The sequence below is a fragment of the Nesoenas mayeri genome, assembly GCF_963082525.1.
Source record: "Nesoenas mayeri genome assembly, chromosome: 11".
In the NCBI taxonomy this organism is placed as follows: Eukaryota; Metazoa; Chordata; class Aves; order Columbiformes; family Columbidae; genus Nesoenas; species Nesoenas mayeri.
Genome location: NC_137563.1, coordinates 18,205,562 through 18,224,792, shown reverse-complemented (window position 1 = coordinate 18,224,792; position 19,231 = coordinate 18,205,562). Strand labels below are relative to the sequence as shown.

Here is a 19,231-nt window from a genome sequence, read left to right as displayed (position 1 = left end):
AGAGTTCAGCACTGTCCTTCCAGTGCTGACCAGATAATGATATGGAAATCAAATCCCATCGAGCATAAATTTGCCAGAAGCAATGGAATATAAGCTACACAGGAACTGTTTGTGTTTAGAATGGACAGCTACCCTTTCTCATGTGGGTGAGACAGTGGTTTGGCCTGCACAGATGCGGGATCAAGCTCTTGGATCAGCAAAGGAACTCTACCAGCCGAGATGATGGGCACTGTGACTGGGTGTCACACTATGTAATCTCCCTGAGAAAAAAAAATAAAAGGAAGGAAGAAAATGAAGATCTACATCATCTCTGCTACTAACACAAACCACTGAAGCAGAATTAGCTTGGATTTTTTTTTACCTGGCACTTTGATGCTCTCTGTATCACTTGGAAACCTTAGACAAAAGCAGAGTGAAGTCATTTTCCCCACAGGCACATGGTGTATAGATAGGTCCTGACAATGGCTTTCCTAAGGAAGAAGTCCGAAGCAGGAAATACTTATTTCTGTGTGTTTTTTACAGTATGAGTCTGCAATGGAGCGCATGCAAAAGAGCAAGTTGTCCCATTACAAGAAAACTATGGAGGTAAGCGAGGAGGTTTTGTGCAGGTTTCTTGATGCAAACTAGCTCCAGTTTGAGAGAGGGTGAAATCTGTATCACATGCACCTATATCTAAAGAAAGGCCAAGAATGTGTGAGAGTGTGTGTGAGTGCAAGAGGATGTGATTCCTGCTACAAAGCAGCAGCTGATCTTCCCTGCTGCACCCACTGAAGAGTCTCCACAACAAATACTCAAAGTTAATGTGGGATGAACAATGCCCCAGGTCAAACAGGGTTTCATTCTTTCTAGGCAAGGATACTTACAGGAGCAAATGTAATTTTTCATTCTGTGTAAATATGTTTTTAAAAACAGTGAGGGAATTTTGTAAATAGGAGAAACCTCTCCAGCTGGAAAGCTTGCAGACACAGGAACTGCAGGCAGCTGGTTTTGGGCACTGATCTGGTCCCCGAGCCCGTAAAAAACAGAAAATGCCTAGAATATCATGCTAGAGACAACCCAGCCTTGTTCCCTAACCCAAACCCTCACATTTGATTACATTTCAATACAGTCAAAGAAGACCTATGAACAGAAGTGCAAGGAAGCGGATGAAGCTGAGCAGTTCTTTGAACGGACAAGTGCTTCAGGCAACCAAAAGCAAACAGAAAAGGTACCTCAGATGACATTGTTATTTAGAGAGAAAACTGTGGTTTTTTCCTTTTCAAGGTACATGAGAATACAATTGAACAACCCATTCCACGGGATGCCAGGGGCTGCTTTCCTTTCTGATTTAGCACCTTCCCAATGAGGTCTTCCTTCACAAACTCCTTTGGTAATAGTGATATTGTTCCGCAATAGGCAAAAGGTTTTTTAAAAGGCTAGAAAGGGACTAAGTTATCTAATTAATTTATCCCAGGCTATGATCTAATTGCTCTGTGCATCCTGAAGGGAAACTGAATGAGATTTCTTTCCAAAATTATTCATAAAAAAAGAAACAAGTCAGGAGTATGGCATGAGGTTAGGGTTGCCTTTTGGTCGCTTACATTTAGTAGGCATAGCATCTTACATTAAAATGCATATTTTTCCTCAACATTTTTTCTCCTTATGGTTAGTTTAATTTCAAGTAAATTTACAAACTCAAAAATAAATCATTGGAAATTAAGGCACTGCAGTCCTTCATTGCATCATCTTGATACTTGTAGCTGACAATTCACTAACTTTTAATGGGAACATTTTACAGCGGAACAGATGGAGAAACAAAATAAACCAACTCCCTTTGGCTCGATAAAAATCAGTGCAGTGTAAGCAAAAAGGATCAAAAATCATCTCAAGGAGCAGGGAGATGGAGACTCTAAAATCAGCATCAGAACTTTACATTTATTTCCAGCATTCACTAATCTTTGATGAGCAAAACCTTCCAAGCTTCGCTGTAAAGGGGATGAAATCCTGGCCCCACAGAAATTATGCCAGAACTCTTAGTGGCATCAAAATGTGACCCAGATCCTTGCACGCAGGAGGATCCCAGGGTGTTTCTTGGCTGTTCCTTCCCTACACACGTCAGCACATCTGAAATGCGCAAAGGCGTCGCACAAGGAACGTGTCAGCTGCTCAGTTCTGCCCAGCACTTGCAAACAGTTTGGGCCAGGAAGCAAATAAGAATGAACCTTATGTTCCCAGCTTACTATAGATTTTCCAGCCAGCTGTGATGAGGAATATGGTCATAAGAACCCCCACCTGAGCCTTGTCTTGAATGGAAGAATGTGTTGCACTGATGTCTAGAGCTGGGCATTAATGTACTGTCATCACCATCTGTGCAGAAAGATCTGGGAGTACAGAGCTGTCAATTATAGCTGTATTTTCATTTGTGAAAAGCTGCAGGTTTTTTAAAAAAAGTTCTACTTACAGTGAATTTTGCTTTTAGGCTTTGAGTTGTTATGGGAAATAATCTGGCATTTGCAAAGTATTTTAAAGGCTGTGTTCTTTTCATCTGAGTATTACATGAGGAGCTTGGAAGATGAAGAATTTTAACTGCCATTTATTTCTGCTTATAAACATCTATTAGAAAAGCACATCAAACACTAGAGAAAAACAACTCGGCCAGCAGACACAAGCTTCAGGCTGGACCACGCTTGCACTGAGCTCCTATGGCAGGGATGTCTGAATGGAAAAATGGAAATTGTCAGGTTTCCCTTGAAGCCAGTGGACCCATGGCTGCATCTGTGAAATCCTGGTCCCTTCCCCATAGCACACATTCAGGCCTGTGCACAAAGGTGGGATAGCGAAAACATGTTTGCAAGTTTGAGCCTTTTCCCTAAAAGGTAAAAAGGAACAGGCAGAAAAAAAAAAAAAAACGCGGCAGAAGAAAAACAGATGGTCAGAAATTAATTTGGGGTGTTTCTTTTCCTGTTGCAGAGTCAGAACAAAGCCAAGCAATGCAGAGACGCAGCAAAAGAAGCAGGTGATGCTCTGTTTGCAAATGAACCAAGATTTTTCTCAGCAAACATCTACCAGCACATGGATTTTGATAGAACATCATCTAAACCACGCAGGCTGGCTCTGTTTGAAGTCAGGTTTCTGAAAGTCACCTATCCAAAGATTAACAAAGAAGCTTTTAAAGACTGGCAACCTGATAGTCATCTACTTCTACTTTTCTTTGTGGAGATGAGTCTCCTGCCCTCATTAAAAAGGTTACGGGTGATCTCCTTAGGGACTTCACCCAGGAAAGCTCTTCTTATAGCAGGTTTGAAAGCACAGAAGAGTGACATTCAAATTGCCCCCAGCCCACCCAAAGCAGATAGACAGTCCCCAGGAACGCCGGACACAAGCATGGTAGCATTCTCCAGCCAGAAGCACCACGTATGTCCACAAGGCCAGGCCTGCAGGCCTCTGAGCTGGTGCATGAGTTCAGACCTGTCCCTCACTGCTCATGTAAAAGTTTGCACTAAATTCCATGGCGCACCTGGCTGGCTCAGCACAGAACAAGCCTAAGGATGCTCAGTGCCCAAGCACCCTGGCCGAGGTCCAGGCTCTTCATCTCTGATTTGCATTATCCCTACTGTAAAGTTTATAGACTATCTGCAAACCACCCTTTCTATAGTATAAAGTTGCAAAGCAAACGAACAAACAAAACACAAAAATATGCTTACAACCCACCAGTTTCAAGCTCACACATTCTTGCGATACTTTAGGAAACCACTGGCCTAAAGTATTAAGAACCACAGCAGTCATAATAGGAAGAAAAGGAGGAAGCCTGTATGATTTCCTAACTGTTTGATTTCTATTATGTGTGTCTGTGTTTACAGAGAACATGTACAAACAGAACATTGAGCAGCTGGATAAGGTCAGGACAGAGTGGGAACAGGAACATATCAAAACCTGCGAGGTAAACATTGACTTTTGCAGCAATATATTTGTGTGCTCTTTATTTTATCCTACTTGCAGATATCAGTCTAAGACCTGAGACGCTGTCCCAAGGGTTTTGCTGTTTGCTTTATGTGGAGTCCCAGTAGATGTCTTTGTGAAAATACTGCAGAAGCTAGAGTTGATTTAGACATAGCTGCTGGCTGTCTCGCTTACGCTCTCCTTGCTTGTTCAGCATGTGTTTGTAATTACAAAGGAGGGGAATAAGTGCAGAGGTGTGAGAAGAAGAGCAATATATGAACTGGTACAATCTATCTGCAAGTGGTTGTTGCCAGTTTTTACCCACAACTTAACATAAGAATATATTATTTTAGTGATGATCTATCACAGCCAAGATAAGGTGGTTTCTCAAATAACTGCTTTGTGACAAAATCTAATTTCAGTAGAAAACAAACAAAAATGTAGACATGAAAATTCATTTTTTGTTTATAAAATGAATTCCAAAATTGAAACATGAATTCAATTAACCTATTAAAAATGAATAAACAAAAGATTCCGTTTACATTGTGTTTTGCAAGAGGCTTCCAGAATAGCTTCTTGTTCTAATGCAGGAAAGGTTTTGTTTGTTTGTTCTTAATGGAGATTAAAAATACAATTTTCTTGCTAAGCTAAAAAAGCAGGTACCATAGCATTTTGAGAGCAAAGATACCCAGGCCACTCTGAATCCTTATTTTACATAGCACTTTTTATTTACCTGCAAGAATATTTGTCCTCTGCCATGGAGTAATCTTTCAATTGACAGTGGTGGGTGGGAAAGCCTCTTATTTCCATTCTGCTGAGGATGGACAAGGAGATTTGTGTTTGGCTAGTAAGATTTGCACAACAATTGACAGGAACTGGTTGACACCCAAGTCAGCTACACATTGGGTCATATTAACTCTTCAAATCCATTTGACCATCTGCTGAAGTATGATTTTGCTATGTTTACTTGTTGCAGGCCTTATTTCCACATAAAATAAAGTGCCAGGAGCACAGCTTTCCAGTTCTCTACTTCCTCTTAAACATTCCCTATCTGGAAGGACTGGAAAGTCCCATGGCTGGCACAGCAGACTTCCCATTGAAATTGTGCCAAGCCTTAATTTTCCCAAGATGCACATTTTCCCTCATCTTAAAAAGCCAACAAACTAAGCATTCCACAACCTAAGCCACTTAATTTCTTCCATATGGCTAAATTCTGAATAGCCCTCAGAGCTTGTGGCCTGCCCGCTGTTTAATTCAAACAACCATGCATAACGGAAGGGCATCTTTGCACCTTCTTTTAAAAGCACTTGCAGACAGAAGACCTGATAGATTTTTTTGAGGCATTTAAAACTAGTAACTAGTACAAAAGCTTCGTCACAAGGGGCTGCGCCACGTTCCTTGGCATGAGATGCCCATGTCTGCTAGCAGTCTGTTGCACAAACCGACGGGGCACAAGGGATAGTCTAACACAACACCCAGCGGACTTTGCAAAGGGCTTGACAACCCAGCATCACCACACTTCCCTCTTTGAGAGCTGCATTATTACAGGACACCATTTACATGGAAAATTCCCAGTCAGCTCTCATGTTATTTCAGCAGCCCCTGAGGGGCTATAGGCTGCAGCCGTAGGCTTTTTGTTCAGAATAGATATCGAAATACTCATTCTCCATCTTTCAGCTTCTCTTAAAAGCTTTTTCTCTCAGAAACTGGTCCCAATGCCAGCTGACTCCCTTGACAGACTTTTTTTCCATGACGGTAAGATATTAGATGGCAGGCAGCATACCCAACTGAATGTTCTGCTGAATATTGTATACATTTGTGGTGTTCTGGACATAATTACTAGCAAATGGAGATGGAAACAGATGGCTGGAAGCATCTGAGCTTTTCACACCTCATAGAAAACCAAAAATTGATGTTCTACTTATAACAGTACAACTTAGAGATCTGAGTGGTATTTTTTCTTTTTTAAAGTTTTTGAAGAAAGAGTTTATCTGCCTCTTCCCCCAGCTCGGTTCACACTTCCCCTCTCTTCCCCCCTCATTCTTCCCAAGCTGTGCAACAACACGAGAAAAATCAGACAGATGAAGAAAGGGAGTAAACTCTGAAGAAAGAAAAATGCCGTCTCATTGCCATGAAAATAACCTTAGACATGAACAGAGAGCCTCAAATATTTTCAGAGATGGATATTTTTGGCCCTACCTCTAACACAAATACAAGTTTCATGACAGTACTCCAATGATCTGTTAAATGTCAACATTTCAGTGTGATGGGCAGACAGGACCCTGACTCTGAAATCCTTGGCAGTAGAGGTAGCAGTCAAATTCAGATACTGATTCCTTTCTCCTGCTTTATTTCAATTTGGCGCAATCAGTTTAAACAAATCCTTAAGCACAAACAAGTAGATTTAGTTTCTCCAGTAGCTGAAAAGATGTCCTTTACAGAGGATCCCTCCGAACAGTTTGCAGGCATATGAACTTGTCACAGAGAAGCCCCAGGCCTGCCAGTGCCTGCGATGCAAATAAATCACTACCATGAGGCAATATCACTTTTCCTTTTTGGCTTTAGGTCTTCCAGCTCCAGGAGTGTGATCGCATCACCATTCTCCGCAACTCGCTGTGGGTTCACTGCAACCAGCTCTCCATGCAGTGTGTGAAGGATGACGAGGTGAGGGCACCTGCCATGCAGCTTCATGTGCGGAGGACGAGCAGGAGTGCTCTAACAACGCGCTCTTCTCTGTGTGCGCTGGCTCCAGTGAATGGGCTGTTGTGTGTGTTCAGGGAGGAGAGAATATTCTTAATCTATCCCTTGAGCTGTAAACCAGACAAATGCCTGGATGTAGACAGTCTGTGTCACACTTGGTGACACTTAGACATCTCCTCCCCTTAGTTTGTTGGTGAATGCTTCCAGCTACCAGAGTGCTCAGTTGAGTATATTTGGGCTCAGGCACAAGGTGCAGAAAGGCATCCAGTCACCACCTCAAATTTGGAAAACAAAAAGAATGACACTAGTGTTGACTTTGAATGGTTGTTTCCTGCTATTAATTTCTTTATTGCATCTAAAAGCCCTGGATTGCCTTCATCCTCCTCTCTTTAAAGAATAGCCAGAGCACAAATAAACAACTGTGTGTGCAAGAATGTTTGTACAGGGGACAGGCCAAAGATCCATCCAGGTCAGACAGTACCAAGTACAAAGTGTCTCTTAATGGGGAATATACCAGAAGAGCATTAATTGTTAATTCGATGTGAAATGTTAAAAATTAAATTAAATGCTTGGATTCTGTTTTGTAGCTGTATGAAGAGGTTCGGGTAAGCTTGGAGGACTGCATGGTAGAGTCAGACATAGACTACTTCATTAAGACTAAAATGACAGGAACACAACCTCCAGGTAATTATTGCTATTGGTCTTGTCAGATGAGTCACCCATTAGGCTGAGCGGCCGTTGTGCAGCGCGCGTCCTTCCGAGGGGGAGGCAGCTGGAGGAGTTTCTGCTCCGGCTGCTCACTCCTCTCTGCCGCGGCTCGCTGCCCACTCGCTGCGCTGCCACCGCTCCTTGGGCTGCACTGTAAGTGCGATGGCTGAGTGATCCACGTTAAAAATAACCCCCCAAAAAGGAAAAAGTGAACTGACACTGCTAAGGAGGTGGCAACCTGCCTTGCAGAGATGGCAACCTCCATTTCCTGCAGCGGTGACAAGTCAGAGCCAACTTATCGTGTAACTGTACCCTGGTGTTCCCTTGACAGAGATGCTGCCTATTCATTGGCAACACAGAGAAGACCAGACTTTGTGTTCTGTTTTATTCCACATGCCCAATGGACAATAACATCTTTTTTCCTCTCGAGAAGTTGTTGCTCTAAGGGCAAGACTCTAGCTGGGGGAAATTTTGAAAGAAATTGACTTTGCTCCAGTATGCAAAAGCAATGTAAGGTTCACAGACATCAAAGCCAAAGCAGCCTGCTCACCAATTGAAGTGAGCAAAAACTCTGGGCTGAAATGGTGACTGGGAGAGCAAGAGCTAAGAGCAAGTTGTAAAATGAGAACACACTGCTCCAGGGTAGGAGTTCTCCAAACTCATCACCAGAATGGAGGTTATCTGACGTTTCACATGGCCAAACACAAACCACACCCTCTTACTTCAACATGCAATACAATACAGTTCTAGAAGGAGTGAACGCTTGCGCTTCTGTGCAGCTGCTGCAGTAAACAAAGATTTGCAGCTTTTGTAAAAGGAAAGAAAAATCCCTGTTTCATCTCTTCATTAGCTGATGATACACATCTATGCTGAAAACATCTCTTCCTCCATTTTTTAAAAAATCTGTGCACAGATGCTGTTGCAATTCCACTATCTGCTCTACTACTGCTGCCTCAGAGAGAAAATCCCCTTAGCAAGCCCTCAGCAGTAATGACAGAGCTGACTTCATCCAGAGTGGGGAATAAACTATATTGGCATAGCACTGATAAAACCTTGCATGCTAAGAACAGTATAGGTGCAAATACCAGCAGTAGGAATGCCCAGTCCCAAGGGATAATAATCTCATACAGCAGAGTTTACACCCCTCTGATTTCATAGCAGAGCTCAGAGCTGGCAGCAATTACCCCCAAGGAACCTCCTTCGGCAGAGCTGGATGCTGCCACTCACTCCACACTGCGCTGAGGCTGTTTTGCACTCAGCCTGTCCGTCATTACACCTATGGTGACTAAGAACTGGGATTTGGGAAATTTTTTTTAAACTGCTGTAGTGATACTGGCGCACTGGATGCCATTTTGCTGCTATAGTTTATTCTTCTTCATATAGAGGATTTAAACTCATCGATATAGGAGCACTTCCCAAGGAAAAACTACATTTTCCCTGGCACAAGGGAGAACTGCGCCTTACAACAGTGTGAAACAAGTTCTGAATACTAAGAAATTTGTAATTCTCAGCTAGGGTTTTGTTTTGGTTTTTTTTTTAATATGTGAGATTTCTCATTCTTCAGTTGCCTAGGCAATTTTCTGCAAACAGCTCTTGGCTATGTCAGGACTCATTTCTAATAAGAAATAGGTGGGAGAAACCCTTGAGAGCTTTATGAAAGGCAAAGAAACAACAGACTTGCCTTTTTTTTTTTGCCACCTTCTAGAAGGTGATGTGTTCTGGCAGTGACACCCTAGTGTCTCCACAGCCCTGGCTAATGAGTTTGCACAGTAGCATATGGCGAGCTGTTGATCTCTTTCATTATTTGCAAAATGCAGGAGGAAACCCGATGTGGCTTTGCATTGTGCAGCAGGAGACCAGCATAACCAAACCTTTGGGTTTCTTGATGCTGTTGCTCACTCCCCTCTTCTACCTAATCTTACAATGCATTATAAACTAGAAACTATACCAAGGTGACAATCTAGAAAGGCAAGAGGAGACCCTTAAATTGGTCCCTAGTTAGTGAAAATCTTATTTGTAAGGATTCTTCACACTCACTAGTTGTACATGCCTGCTCTGTTTGCAATCTTGTCTGACCGGATGCGAGAACGCCAACACAACCTTTAGCCAAAGGTCTTTCTTAATTCGCTGGTATCAGAACTGAGATAATAGGGCATCACAGACTTCACTTGTGTGTGTTTGACTTGAACACAGAGAAGGCAGAAAAGGTGTGTGGCCACCAGCTCTAAGCAACTACAGTGGGAGCTACAAGATGAAAAATACATAAATCCATCTGTAACTATTTCATCTGTAAAGCTTGACTCGGAAATGGTCTCAATTTCACCCCTAATGACACCATAGGGGAGAATGAAGGAACTGTAACATAACTGTGTTTGAGAGAACAAAAACCAAATATCTCTGGGTAAACAGCAAATCAGCTCTCAGGCGCTGGAGGCAGCGAGACACTCAAACATAAGCAGAGACCAGGAAATTGCTCATTATTGCTGCTGGCAATAATGTTCAGAAATCTCCCCAGTTCCGACAAAAAGTCCTGATTCAATACATTAAGAAAAAAAAGAAACAAATCACACTGCAGCCATTTGTATCAAGAACATGGTCCCAGGCTCACAATGACCATGCTCTGCTCCCTTAAATCCTGGGCTTGAAGGCAACAGAGGAAATGGTCATGGAGGAAACTGCCTTCTTAATTAGGGTTAGCCACAGCTCTCAGTGCGGTTCTTCAGGACCTTGGCTGTGCCCATCTCAGGTCAAGCATGCCTTTCTACCAAGGACATATCTGCTTACGACCACTTGAACAGCATTTGTCGAGTCCCCAGGTCTCCCCGAGCTGCTCCAGTGACATTACAGGCAGCGCAGACAGGTGCTGTGTTGCAGTTTGCTCCGGCAGCCCCTGATGGCTGCAGTTGCATTCTGGTGTGGAGAAAAAACATTTTGCCTATTAGAACATCATTCTTATTGCCTTGTTTCAGATGCAATTGGATACGAGGACTACTACAGCAGAGAACCAAGCAGAAGAAACAGCAGTCCCAACCAGACTTGTGGAATGATGAAGAGGTGAGTGGCAAACTCTGGTTCTCAGAATAGGTATTTCTCTGTATAAACAGCAATGTAAGATGACACGAAACAGGACCTGGAAAGTTATTACTTCCTTCATTGCAGCAAGAGGCAGCTACGTATCAATAAATACAACCTGACAGAAGAAGTAAACCTATTAAAACCAGAGTCAGGGTAATTTTGCCATGGCCTAGCGGGAAGAGAGACAGAGGATGAGTTCATAAGACAATTAGTTGGCCAGCATTGGAGAGCACTCAGTGATTTCCTCTTTCCTAGTGAGTCACGGCACACAGCAACAAAACCGCTTTGTTCAGGGGAGGGCAAAGGTGACTCAGGCTGGGAGGCGAGGCTGGGAGAGCCGTCTTTCTCAGCAGTACCTGGGGCTTACTGCACCGCCCAGCTGAGCACAACAAAAAGCCGCTCTCTGAATCTAGACCAAAGGAAGAAGTACTTAGCAGAATAACTGTGATGATTAGGGAGGCGATTTTTCTTTTTCTGATCCATTTATGCTGGTAAATGCTGTAACATGGATGCAGTTATATCAGCAGAAGAGCACAGTAGATCTATTTGTTTAAATATTTTATACTAAAATAGCTATTTCACAATAGGAATGGCATCGTATTTAAAGCAGAAGAGCTTTACATTTTGATAAGCCTTATTACACGCCAAAGACAAGGAGCGGGCTGTAATCTCATTTAAAATGTGGTCCAGGCTTGTTAGTGAGCTAATAAGGTTTATACCCAATACTTTATTTCTCAGTCAGAAACCAGATCTTCTATAATAATGAATTCTAATACTGCATCCTATACAGTTACAGAAGACAATTGTACTGGCATTTAGAATACAACCATGCTCTGCATGGGCAAGCAGCTGAGAGGAACTCAGTCTGAGCTCTTCAGAAACTCTTGAGTTTGGATGGTCATTTTCCAGAAACACTGAGCATTCACCAGCTGAAAAATCAACCCTTTAAGTATGCCTCAAGCATGCAATGCTATTTCTATCTATGCTTGAGAATCCTAACCCATATTCTCACTTTACTTACTCTCCAGTACCCAGCTGTGATATAGAAAATAACTAGGGAGAGAGTTTAAAAAAAAAAAAAAAAGTAATTCACTTAAACTCATAGTTTTTAGAAAGGAGCTCCTTCTACAAGCTTTGCATTTCAAATTGTATCAGGCTTTTCCTTAAAGAGATGGTAATCTCTTATAAACCTCTGATAATTCTGATCATATTAACACTGTGAAATAATTAGAGTTTTGCACGATGAGCCTTTGGATCAACAACAAAATACTACCTGATTCATTTTGTGCACAATTTACTGATGGCTGGTGGTTCAGTATCCTGCTGCATTTTAAAAATATATTTTTGACTGAAGACAAATATATCTAGAGCCTAAATGAAAAGAGCCAGAGAAGAGGTGACATCTCCGCAGTGCTGCAGCAGGAGGGAAGGCTGAGTCAGACAGCAGAGACAAAGGAATGCTCACACCCAGTTCTGTTCACTCATTTTGTCGTTGGCTTCTCTTGGTTCTGCAGATTCTCTGGACTACTGCATGGAAGCAGCAAAAACAACACGGGAAGCGCCCCTGCTCCTGGTACGCCTCTTCAGGAAATCAGTTTACCAGACACAATTGTTTTAGATCACATTGCTAAACCAAGCTTTAACACAGAGAACAAACAGTACAGCACATACTCACATGTTGGCAGTCAAGAGTAAGAGTAGTCTGGAAATGAATTCCAGTTTACCTTGGATGTGCATTAAACAAATTTCCCAGTTTAGAGTGCCGAATTATCCATATAATATTCAAAAATCTCTATCTAGGCATGGGGTAACTGTACATTCAGAACAACACCATCTGTCTTAAAGAGTTTTCTCCCTATGTGAGCCACTAAACTGCTAGAACTTTACACCACCAGTAGCAAATATTTTAAACTAGTTTAATCAGAGCATCTCCTTCTTTGGACCATTCGGATTGTGCTTTAGCACAGTAAACATTTTTCCCAACCTGGATGAGGCCAAAGCTAGTTTCTGACCTCCCACAAAGTTCAATTGGTGTATTGTCATCTAATCAATGGGGCACATATTTTGTGCAAGACTTTACCTACAGTTCACAGCAGCTTTTCTATACATGTACATCTCCAGACAGAGAGAGAACAGAAACTCTTGTATTTGTGAACTCTTGCATATGATCCCATGCATTTGTAAGCAACTGAACTCTCTGTGGTGTCTTTTTTTCCCTCCCCTCCCCCTAGCAGAGAAAACAGATGGGGTCTATGCATCCATTTTTGTAAATGAACAAGCTGGAATCACATCGTCACAGGACTACAGAGTACTTTATGACTACACAGCCCAGGTAATGAAAGGCTTTAAAATAAATATTTCATAGCATCAGATTTAAAATAGATGATGTTGATTGAAACATCTTGCAAGTGTTAATTCTGTGAAGGAGGTGCTACCTTCATTTTACTGCCAGAGAGAGTTATTGCTCAAGGTTACTTGGAGAGTTATTGGTCAAGGTCGCACACGGAAGGCAGCAATCCCAGCTGCCAGTTCTTGGCACCCATCACTAGACCATGCTACCTCAAGACAATAACATTTTTTGCAAGTGATTACACATTACACATTAGTGTAATCACTCCTAAATTAGTGTTGAGCTGTTACAACATTCTTCTGGAGACACAGGAGACTGCAAACACGAGAAAAACATATTTTTTTTTAGAGGATGATGGCTAAGTATGCAGCACTGTGCATTCTGAACTTACATCTCCCGTGACATGGTCTCCTAGGGAACATGGCTACAGATTTCTCATGTACGAATGTGACAGATGCTTATCTAGGAGCTTTTCTCCATTTGATCTCATTTATCTTCTGAGGAGTCCCGCTCCAGTTTAACACACTGGCTTTGACTGGGGTGTGCTCCATGCTGGAGAGGCATGAATCCCCATAAAAGACACTCTTTCCCTGTACTTCCATGTTGCAAGTTGCAGGATCATGGTGGATGTGGTCCAGGTACCAAAAGGCTGCTGTAAAGAGCAGCATCCTTAACTAGGATATTGAACTCTTACTGGCTTCAGAGCCATCCAGGCATAGTACTGTTAATAAAAGGCTTTTAATATTTTGTTATTCAGATGGACTCTAGAACCTCTTGGACTCTTGCTAAACCATTAGCCTCCCCTAATGGGGCTTTCACAGTTTAATTAAATGTCAGTGTAAAGGTTCCTTTTAGTAGCTCTAGGAGCAGCATCCAGGAGGTCTTATGTTCATGTGCAGAGAGACCCTCACACCAAGGGGCCTGCCATCAATAGCCAACATTGAAAAAATGCTAGCATGTGACAAAATAGCCAGAGAAATTATGAAAACAGAGAAAGGGCTGGAAAGAAGTGCTTTCTCTTAGGTACAGCAGCATTCTGACACCTCTTATTATATGTTATTTATTATATGTTGCCTGAAATTTCATCCAAGCACAGCTGAAAGTACCTCACTGTTAAGAGCAGTTCCCCTGAGGAGACTGCTGGATCTCTTTGTCAGATCTTTACTCCAGGACCTGCCTTAAAAATATGACACACACGGATTTTCCCTGCTGAGAAAATAGCCTGTTACTTCTTTTAGTATATTACATATTGAGGCCTCTTGCTTTTTGAATCCATTCTTACCTACTCAGGTACACTGAATTTAGATTTAGCTGATGCATCAAACATATCTCAAAGCCTCTCTTACCCTGTTTTCTATTTTTCTACACTGTGGGTAGTAAAGTGGTTTCCTATGGAAAACAGCACAGCACCACTGAATGGATTGATAGCAGCCTGAGAGCTCAGTGATAGCTTACTGGTAACTAGTCCATTTGTCTTGGAGATAAAAGTCACCTGTCTCAGGAAGAGTCACTGTTCCTCCACTGGTCACCTCTGTTGCATATTCAAAGAACAGAGAGACGTATTTAAGGCCTGGATTAGTAGAGACACTGTTATAATCTCCCTTGGGAATTAAACTGCACAGGGTTTTATTTAGCAACACCTGCAGAGTGCAGAAGGGTCATGGTTAGCTGGTTCAGGACAGTCATATTTAACCCTTTCCAGCCTTCCCTTATGATAGAAGTCAGGTTGCTTAGGAAGAGGGGGAAATTTGGGGATCTTCAGGATTTAGCCAGTTTAGTAAATGCTTAGTCCTTCACTGTCTGGTATTTCAGACTCATTCCCAACCAGAAGGGCATTGGCAGACTGTTGATGAAAGGCAGGGTAAAAAAGATACATGCTTGTAGCCCCCCTGTGCTCTCAGGCTAACGACATTTCCTTTCTCTGTCTCCTTTCAGAACCTGGATGAACTGGACATCAGTGAAGGAGACATTGTAGCTGTCATTGAAGAAAACGAGGATGGGTGGTGGACAGCAGAGAGGAATGGGCAGCGAGGCTTTGTGCCAGGGTCTTACCTTGAAAAGCTTTGATGAAAAGAAGGCCCAGTCCTCAGACTTTTAATGTATTCTATTACTGAAAACAAACAGCACACAAGGTCTGCTTCAGCTGACCAAGGTCAGCCCATAATACTGTCTTCTACAACCACCAGCCAGGAAATAACCAACTGACCACGTCTTCCTCCTCTTTCCTCCTGCCCTATGCCCGCACTTCCTGGCCTACACGGTCTGCAAAAACCATCTGCACCTCAGAGACATTAGGACTTGTGTTTCTCACCACGGTTCTTCCTACCCTCAGCACACTGTGCTGCCAGCGTTGCAAAGGTCGGTGTATCTGGTAGGAAAATCCTGTCCAGAACTTGACTTCTGCGCTAAAAAGATCAAGGCAGCACATGGTGTTTCCCCAGGATGGAGGATCGTCTCCAGCCAGGCTGTGAGCCACCCTCAGTCACAGCAGCCATGCTCTGTCATGGATCCCCTCCTGTCGCTGCACAGGCCAGGCAAGCGTTTTTGACAGTGGCATTGAAAGCACAGTGAAAGCAGATAGCTTTGATGTTTCAGTGTCTTAGCTGTACAAAGCAAGGAAGAAGCTCTCTTAAGTTATTTTTAACAGCCCCCTTTCAAGTTCCCCTTAGAGCACATGTGTAACCAGGGAAAAACATGGGGAGCCCTTCACTGTTCTTTATCAGAGTCACTGATGAAAATATGAAAAACAATGAATGCAGCTAGAGAGGAGTACCTGAAGGACTGAGATGCATCAGTAGAACGAACAGGCAAAGCCTCCAGCAGTGCGGCACTGCCCTGATCCCTCTCCGCTGAGCGCCAAAGGGCCAGTTACGTCCTCACACAACCTGCACACACGTGTCATCAGTGCATTCTCCTTTCAGCTCCTCTGCCCACCTGGGTGATCCTCCCCTCTCCTGCCCATGGGCTTTTCTGTCTCTTAACTGCTATTTACAGGCTCCGTGTCCCTGGGATCGCTGCCATAGACATGTTGTGGTTCCTTTCCAGGCACTTTTAATGTGCTTGTTCTTCAACAAAACCTCTTTAGAGAAGGCACGCTGTGCAGGTTCACTATATTTCACAGATTTCAGCTCTACTGGTCTTTCTAGCTTATTTAAGAACATTTCCAACTGCCACTGTATTTACCACGGGACTGATAGATACTTTCTGCCACTCCTCCCTCTTCAGTATTTTTATGCTATTTCTGCAGACAGAATGACCTTGTTTGCCAAGGTTTCAGGTCTTAAAACTGAACCAAGTAAATGAAAATGAATCAAATTGCAACCCAAAAGGCATGAAAGCAGAGAGGAACTGTTAGTTAAGACACAGCAGGAAAGACAAAGAGGGATTTAGACAGAAGAAAAAGCCATAATGGTCAATGCAATTATTCCTTAAATGAAATAGAATGAAGGTCAGACTCATATGCAGTACCTTATTCTAATTTCTTGCTTCAAGATGGGAATAAAAATTGCTTCAGGTCCTTTTTCTTTAGTTCGCTGCAGTCCTTTGCACAGGCACACTTGTTCTTCCCACATTTCCTCAAGTTATTATGCAGCACATCTGCATCAGTGCTGAAGGACTCTTAGTACTTTGCATTAGCACAGGAACTGCAGGAACCTGAAGGGCATTTAAGGCACTAGGTTATATGGACAGTAGTGCTCATTAAAGCTGAGGATGTTAATGACAGGTTTCTGTGACCACGTCCAAACTGAACAGTGATAGAAAGCTGGTCCTCAATAGCCTTCAATTAGGCCACCACATTGTAAATAGTAGCTGTTGAAGACAACTACGACATTGCTCATTAAGTTTCCTCTCATGCTGTATGTAAAGTATGACAGATTTAATGTTTGCTTCTTGAACACTCAGTCTTCCACAAAGAAAACTGTAATAAACCAGCAAATACTTAAATAAATTTAGGTAGATATTTTGCATATTACCTTAATTAAAGAGAGAGAGGAAAAAAAAAGCATTGAGATGCCTCTTCTCTAATTACATGTGACACACAGATTTTGCCCAGACCCTGCTCTCCTCCGGGGGCCCAGCCAGGCTCACACAAGACCCTGCAGTACTCAGGCCTGGCTACAGGTCATCTTTGCTTACGTGTAGCACACGAAATGCATCACGGACAGACAGCTGCGAGAATGGTGGCTGCTGGTTTTAGCCCATCAAATAATTTCATATTTTTGCTGTTAAACTCAGGAAACCGTTTTCCTTTCTACTCATCTCTTCTTCTGCCAAGTAAATACTTTTCTAAGTGCAAGAGGCTATAGATATTTGAAAATCTACCCAGTGTCTTAGCATTTGGGTTGCACATGCTTACTCCAGACTCCTCAGGAAATTAAAAAGCAGTAGCAATGTTTTCTCATTATTTCTCTGCTTTACATTAAAGAATTTGGCTGATAGACAGTTATCAAGCCATATCTAGGCAGTTTACCCTATCAGTGTGGCAGCACTTGTCAGAAATAGAACAGAGATAACAAGAAATATCCACCCACATTATCCCCACCCCCAGCAGTAGGGAAAGCAGGAAGGTCAAATGTAGGTTACTGTCTTAATAATAGTGCCTTAATAACAATGTTTCCTCTCTAGTTTGGTAACACTTGAGCAACAAAACTGACACATTTAAGCAATCATTTAATTTTCAGGTGAAATGGGAAACTGAAATGGGCCATTTCCTGCGGGAGGCATTTTTAAAGTAAACTCCAACATTTTAGGTTGAAATTCTTTTTGGATAAGCACTTCTGGTAAGTCCCAGCTTTAATGATGACTACCTTTTGTTGGCAGGGAGGCGCCAAAAAACATGCAGGGGCAAACCAACAGTGGCAAAGTTGTGTGTTTGTCCAGTTAGCTCCTATTTCATGGCACTCTCACAGAGCACCTTCTTACTGACACTGCCAGTGCTCTGGCTCTGAGTGGCTTCACAAGCAAGCAGCTCTTCCCAGAGGACAAGGAAAATGCTTTTACCAGCTGCTCTGCAAGGGGAGAACCCAATTACCCAGCTATAGCCTATGGTTAGTATGTATATACAGACAAACTAAACAGAAGTTACTATGAAGTTACTGAGTGTTTTTTGAGTTAGCACTGCAGGACTTCAGTTTGCACAACAGACAACAGGTGTTTCATGCTAAACAATTTCAAATCTGTAACTGTTAACTCTAGAAGTTTTGACTAGGCCGTAAGAAATAGGCATAATGTCTCCATTATATATGAGCGGCAAGACTGGGAGTCATTTCCCTCACAAACCACAGCAGAATAGAAAGGGGCTGAGGTTGACACCTACTACTCTTCTAGATGGCTTTTGGATCTGAGGGACACAGCCATGAGATTGAGATGAGACAGCATAGTGGTAATCTGTTCTATTATTCCTTTAACTACAACAATAATTCCAAGGTTGGAAGTAGGCAATCCAGCCCAACAATACCTTTAAATCAGACTCAGATATGCATATTATTATCTTTTACCATGTTATTATTATAAAGAGAACAGGAAAATCTGTTTAAAAATAGCATTTAACCACCATCAACCATATGTAATTAGGAAATGTCTACAGCAGCAGCATGAGGCCCATCTCTGAACAGAACACGCTTCAGCTGCTGCATGTGGCACTAAGAGCCCACAAGGCAGTAGTAAAACTTGGTCAAACAACGCAGCATCAGACTAGAAACAGACCCAGGAGACCCAGCTCTTGGACAGCCAGCACAGTCAGTGCTTAACCACAAAGAAAGGCCAAGCTCACAGGTCTATTGTTGGCTTCTAGCAGTTTGTACATCTAGTCAGCTGAAAGGAAGAAATCAACCGCTTTACAGTTCAAGAGTTGCGAACAGCAGGAGCACTGTGGCTGCTCAAGGTTTGAAAGGTTTGCCACCTCCTTGAAGACCCTGGCTTGAACTCTGTATTATAGCAACTCTTAGCTGGATTCCTTCTTGTCTTGCTTCTTCAAGAGGTGCATTTGAGGTCTGAGTCTCCTTCCCAGACGTAATTTTCTAGGCAAAGACTCCCAATTGCAGCTCAGACTTCACTGATGACTGAATGCAGTTTAAATGGCACCACATGGATTCCAAGAGGAGATTCATCACAAGCCAGGCATCAGGTGGTACCTGATAGGAGCCTCACTGGGCATTAAGAAACATCTAAGCTAAGCACTTAAGAGAACCCAAGGGACTCTACATCAGTACTACACAGCTTGCTACACTGAGAGGTCACTGTTAACCTTCAGCGTGAACAGCGTGACTCTGCACAGTACAGGACCAACTGTAAGGGCCTGAAAAGCAGCATCTACTGCTCAACATCATCTGTTTCCCCTTGCTTTGTTGTTCTGCAGCTTGCAGGGCTGTGCATTAAAAGCAAGAGCAGTTACCAGCCACAGAGCTACCAATACTTGACATGTCCTCAAACAGAAACTATGCTCATTGCTGTTGAGCAAGGAGAGCAGGAAGGGGCCCC

At 42.7% G+C, this 19,231-nt stretch overlaps 1 protein-coding gene across 1 annotated transcript in view; it reads left to right on the top strand.

The window, feature by feature from the left end:
- Positions 1–14,818, top strand: part of PSTPIP1 (proline-serine-threonine phosphatase interacting protein 1) — a gene marked incomplete at both ends in the record, with an annotated part of 44,836 nt that extends 30,018 nt beyond the window's left edge. The window contains 10 exons of the mRNA XM_080351537.1: positions 523–585; positions 1,109–1,207; positions 2,950–2,995; positions 3,840–3,919; positions 6,484–6,582; positions 7,206–7,302; positions 10,296–10,380; positions 11,916–11,974; positions 12,633–12,733; positions 14,687–14,818. Coding sequence (XP_080207663.1) covers positions 523–585; positions 1,109–1,207; positions 2,950–2,995; positions 3,840–3,919; positions 6,484–6,582; positions 7,206–7,302; positions 10,296–10,380; positions 11,916–11,974; positions 12,633–12,733; positions 14,687–14,818 — 861 coding nt within the window. The remainder of the gene's footprint in view (positions 1–522; positions 586–1,108; positions 1,208–2,949; positions 2,996–3,839; positions 3,920–6,483; positions 6,583–7,205; positions 7,303–10,295; positions 10,381–11,915; positions 11,975–12,632; positions 12,734–14,686) is intronic.
- Between the last annotated feature and the right edge of the window lie 4,413 nt (positions 14,819–19,231).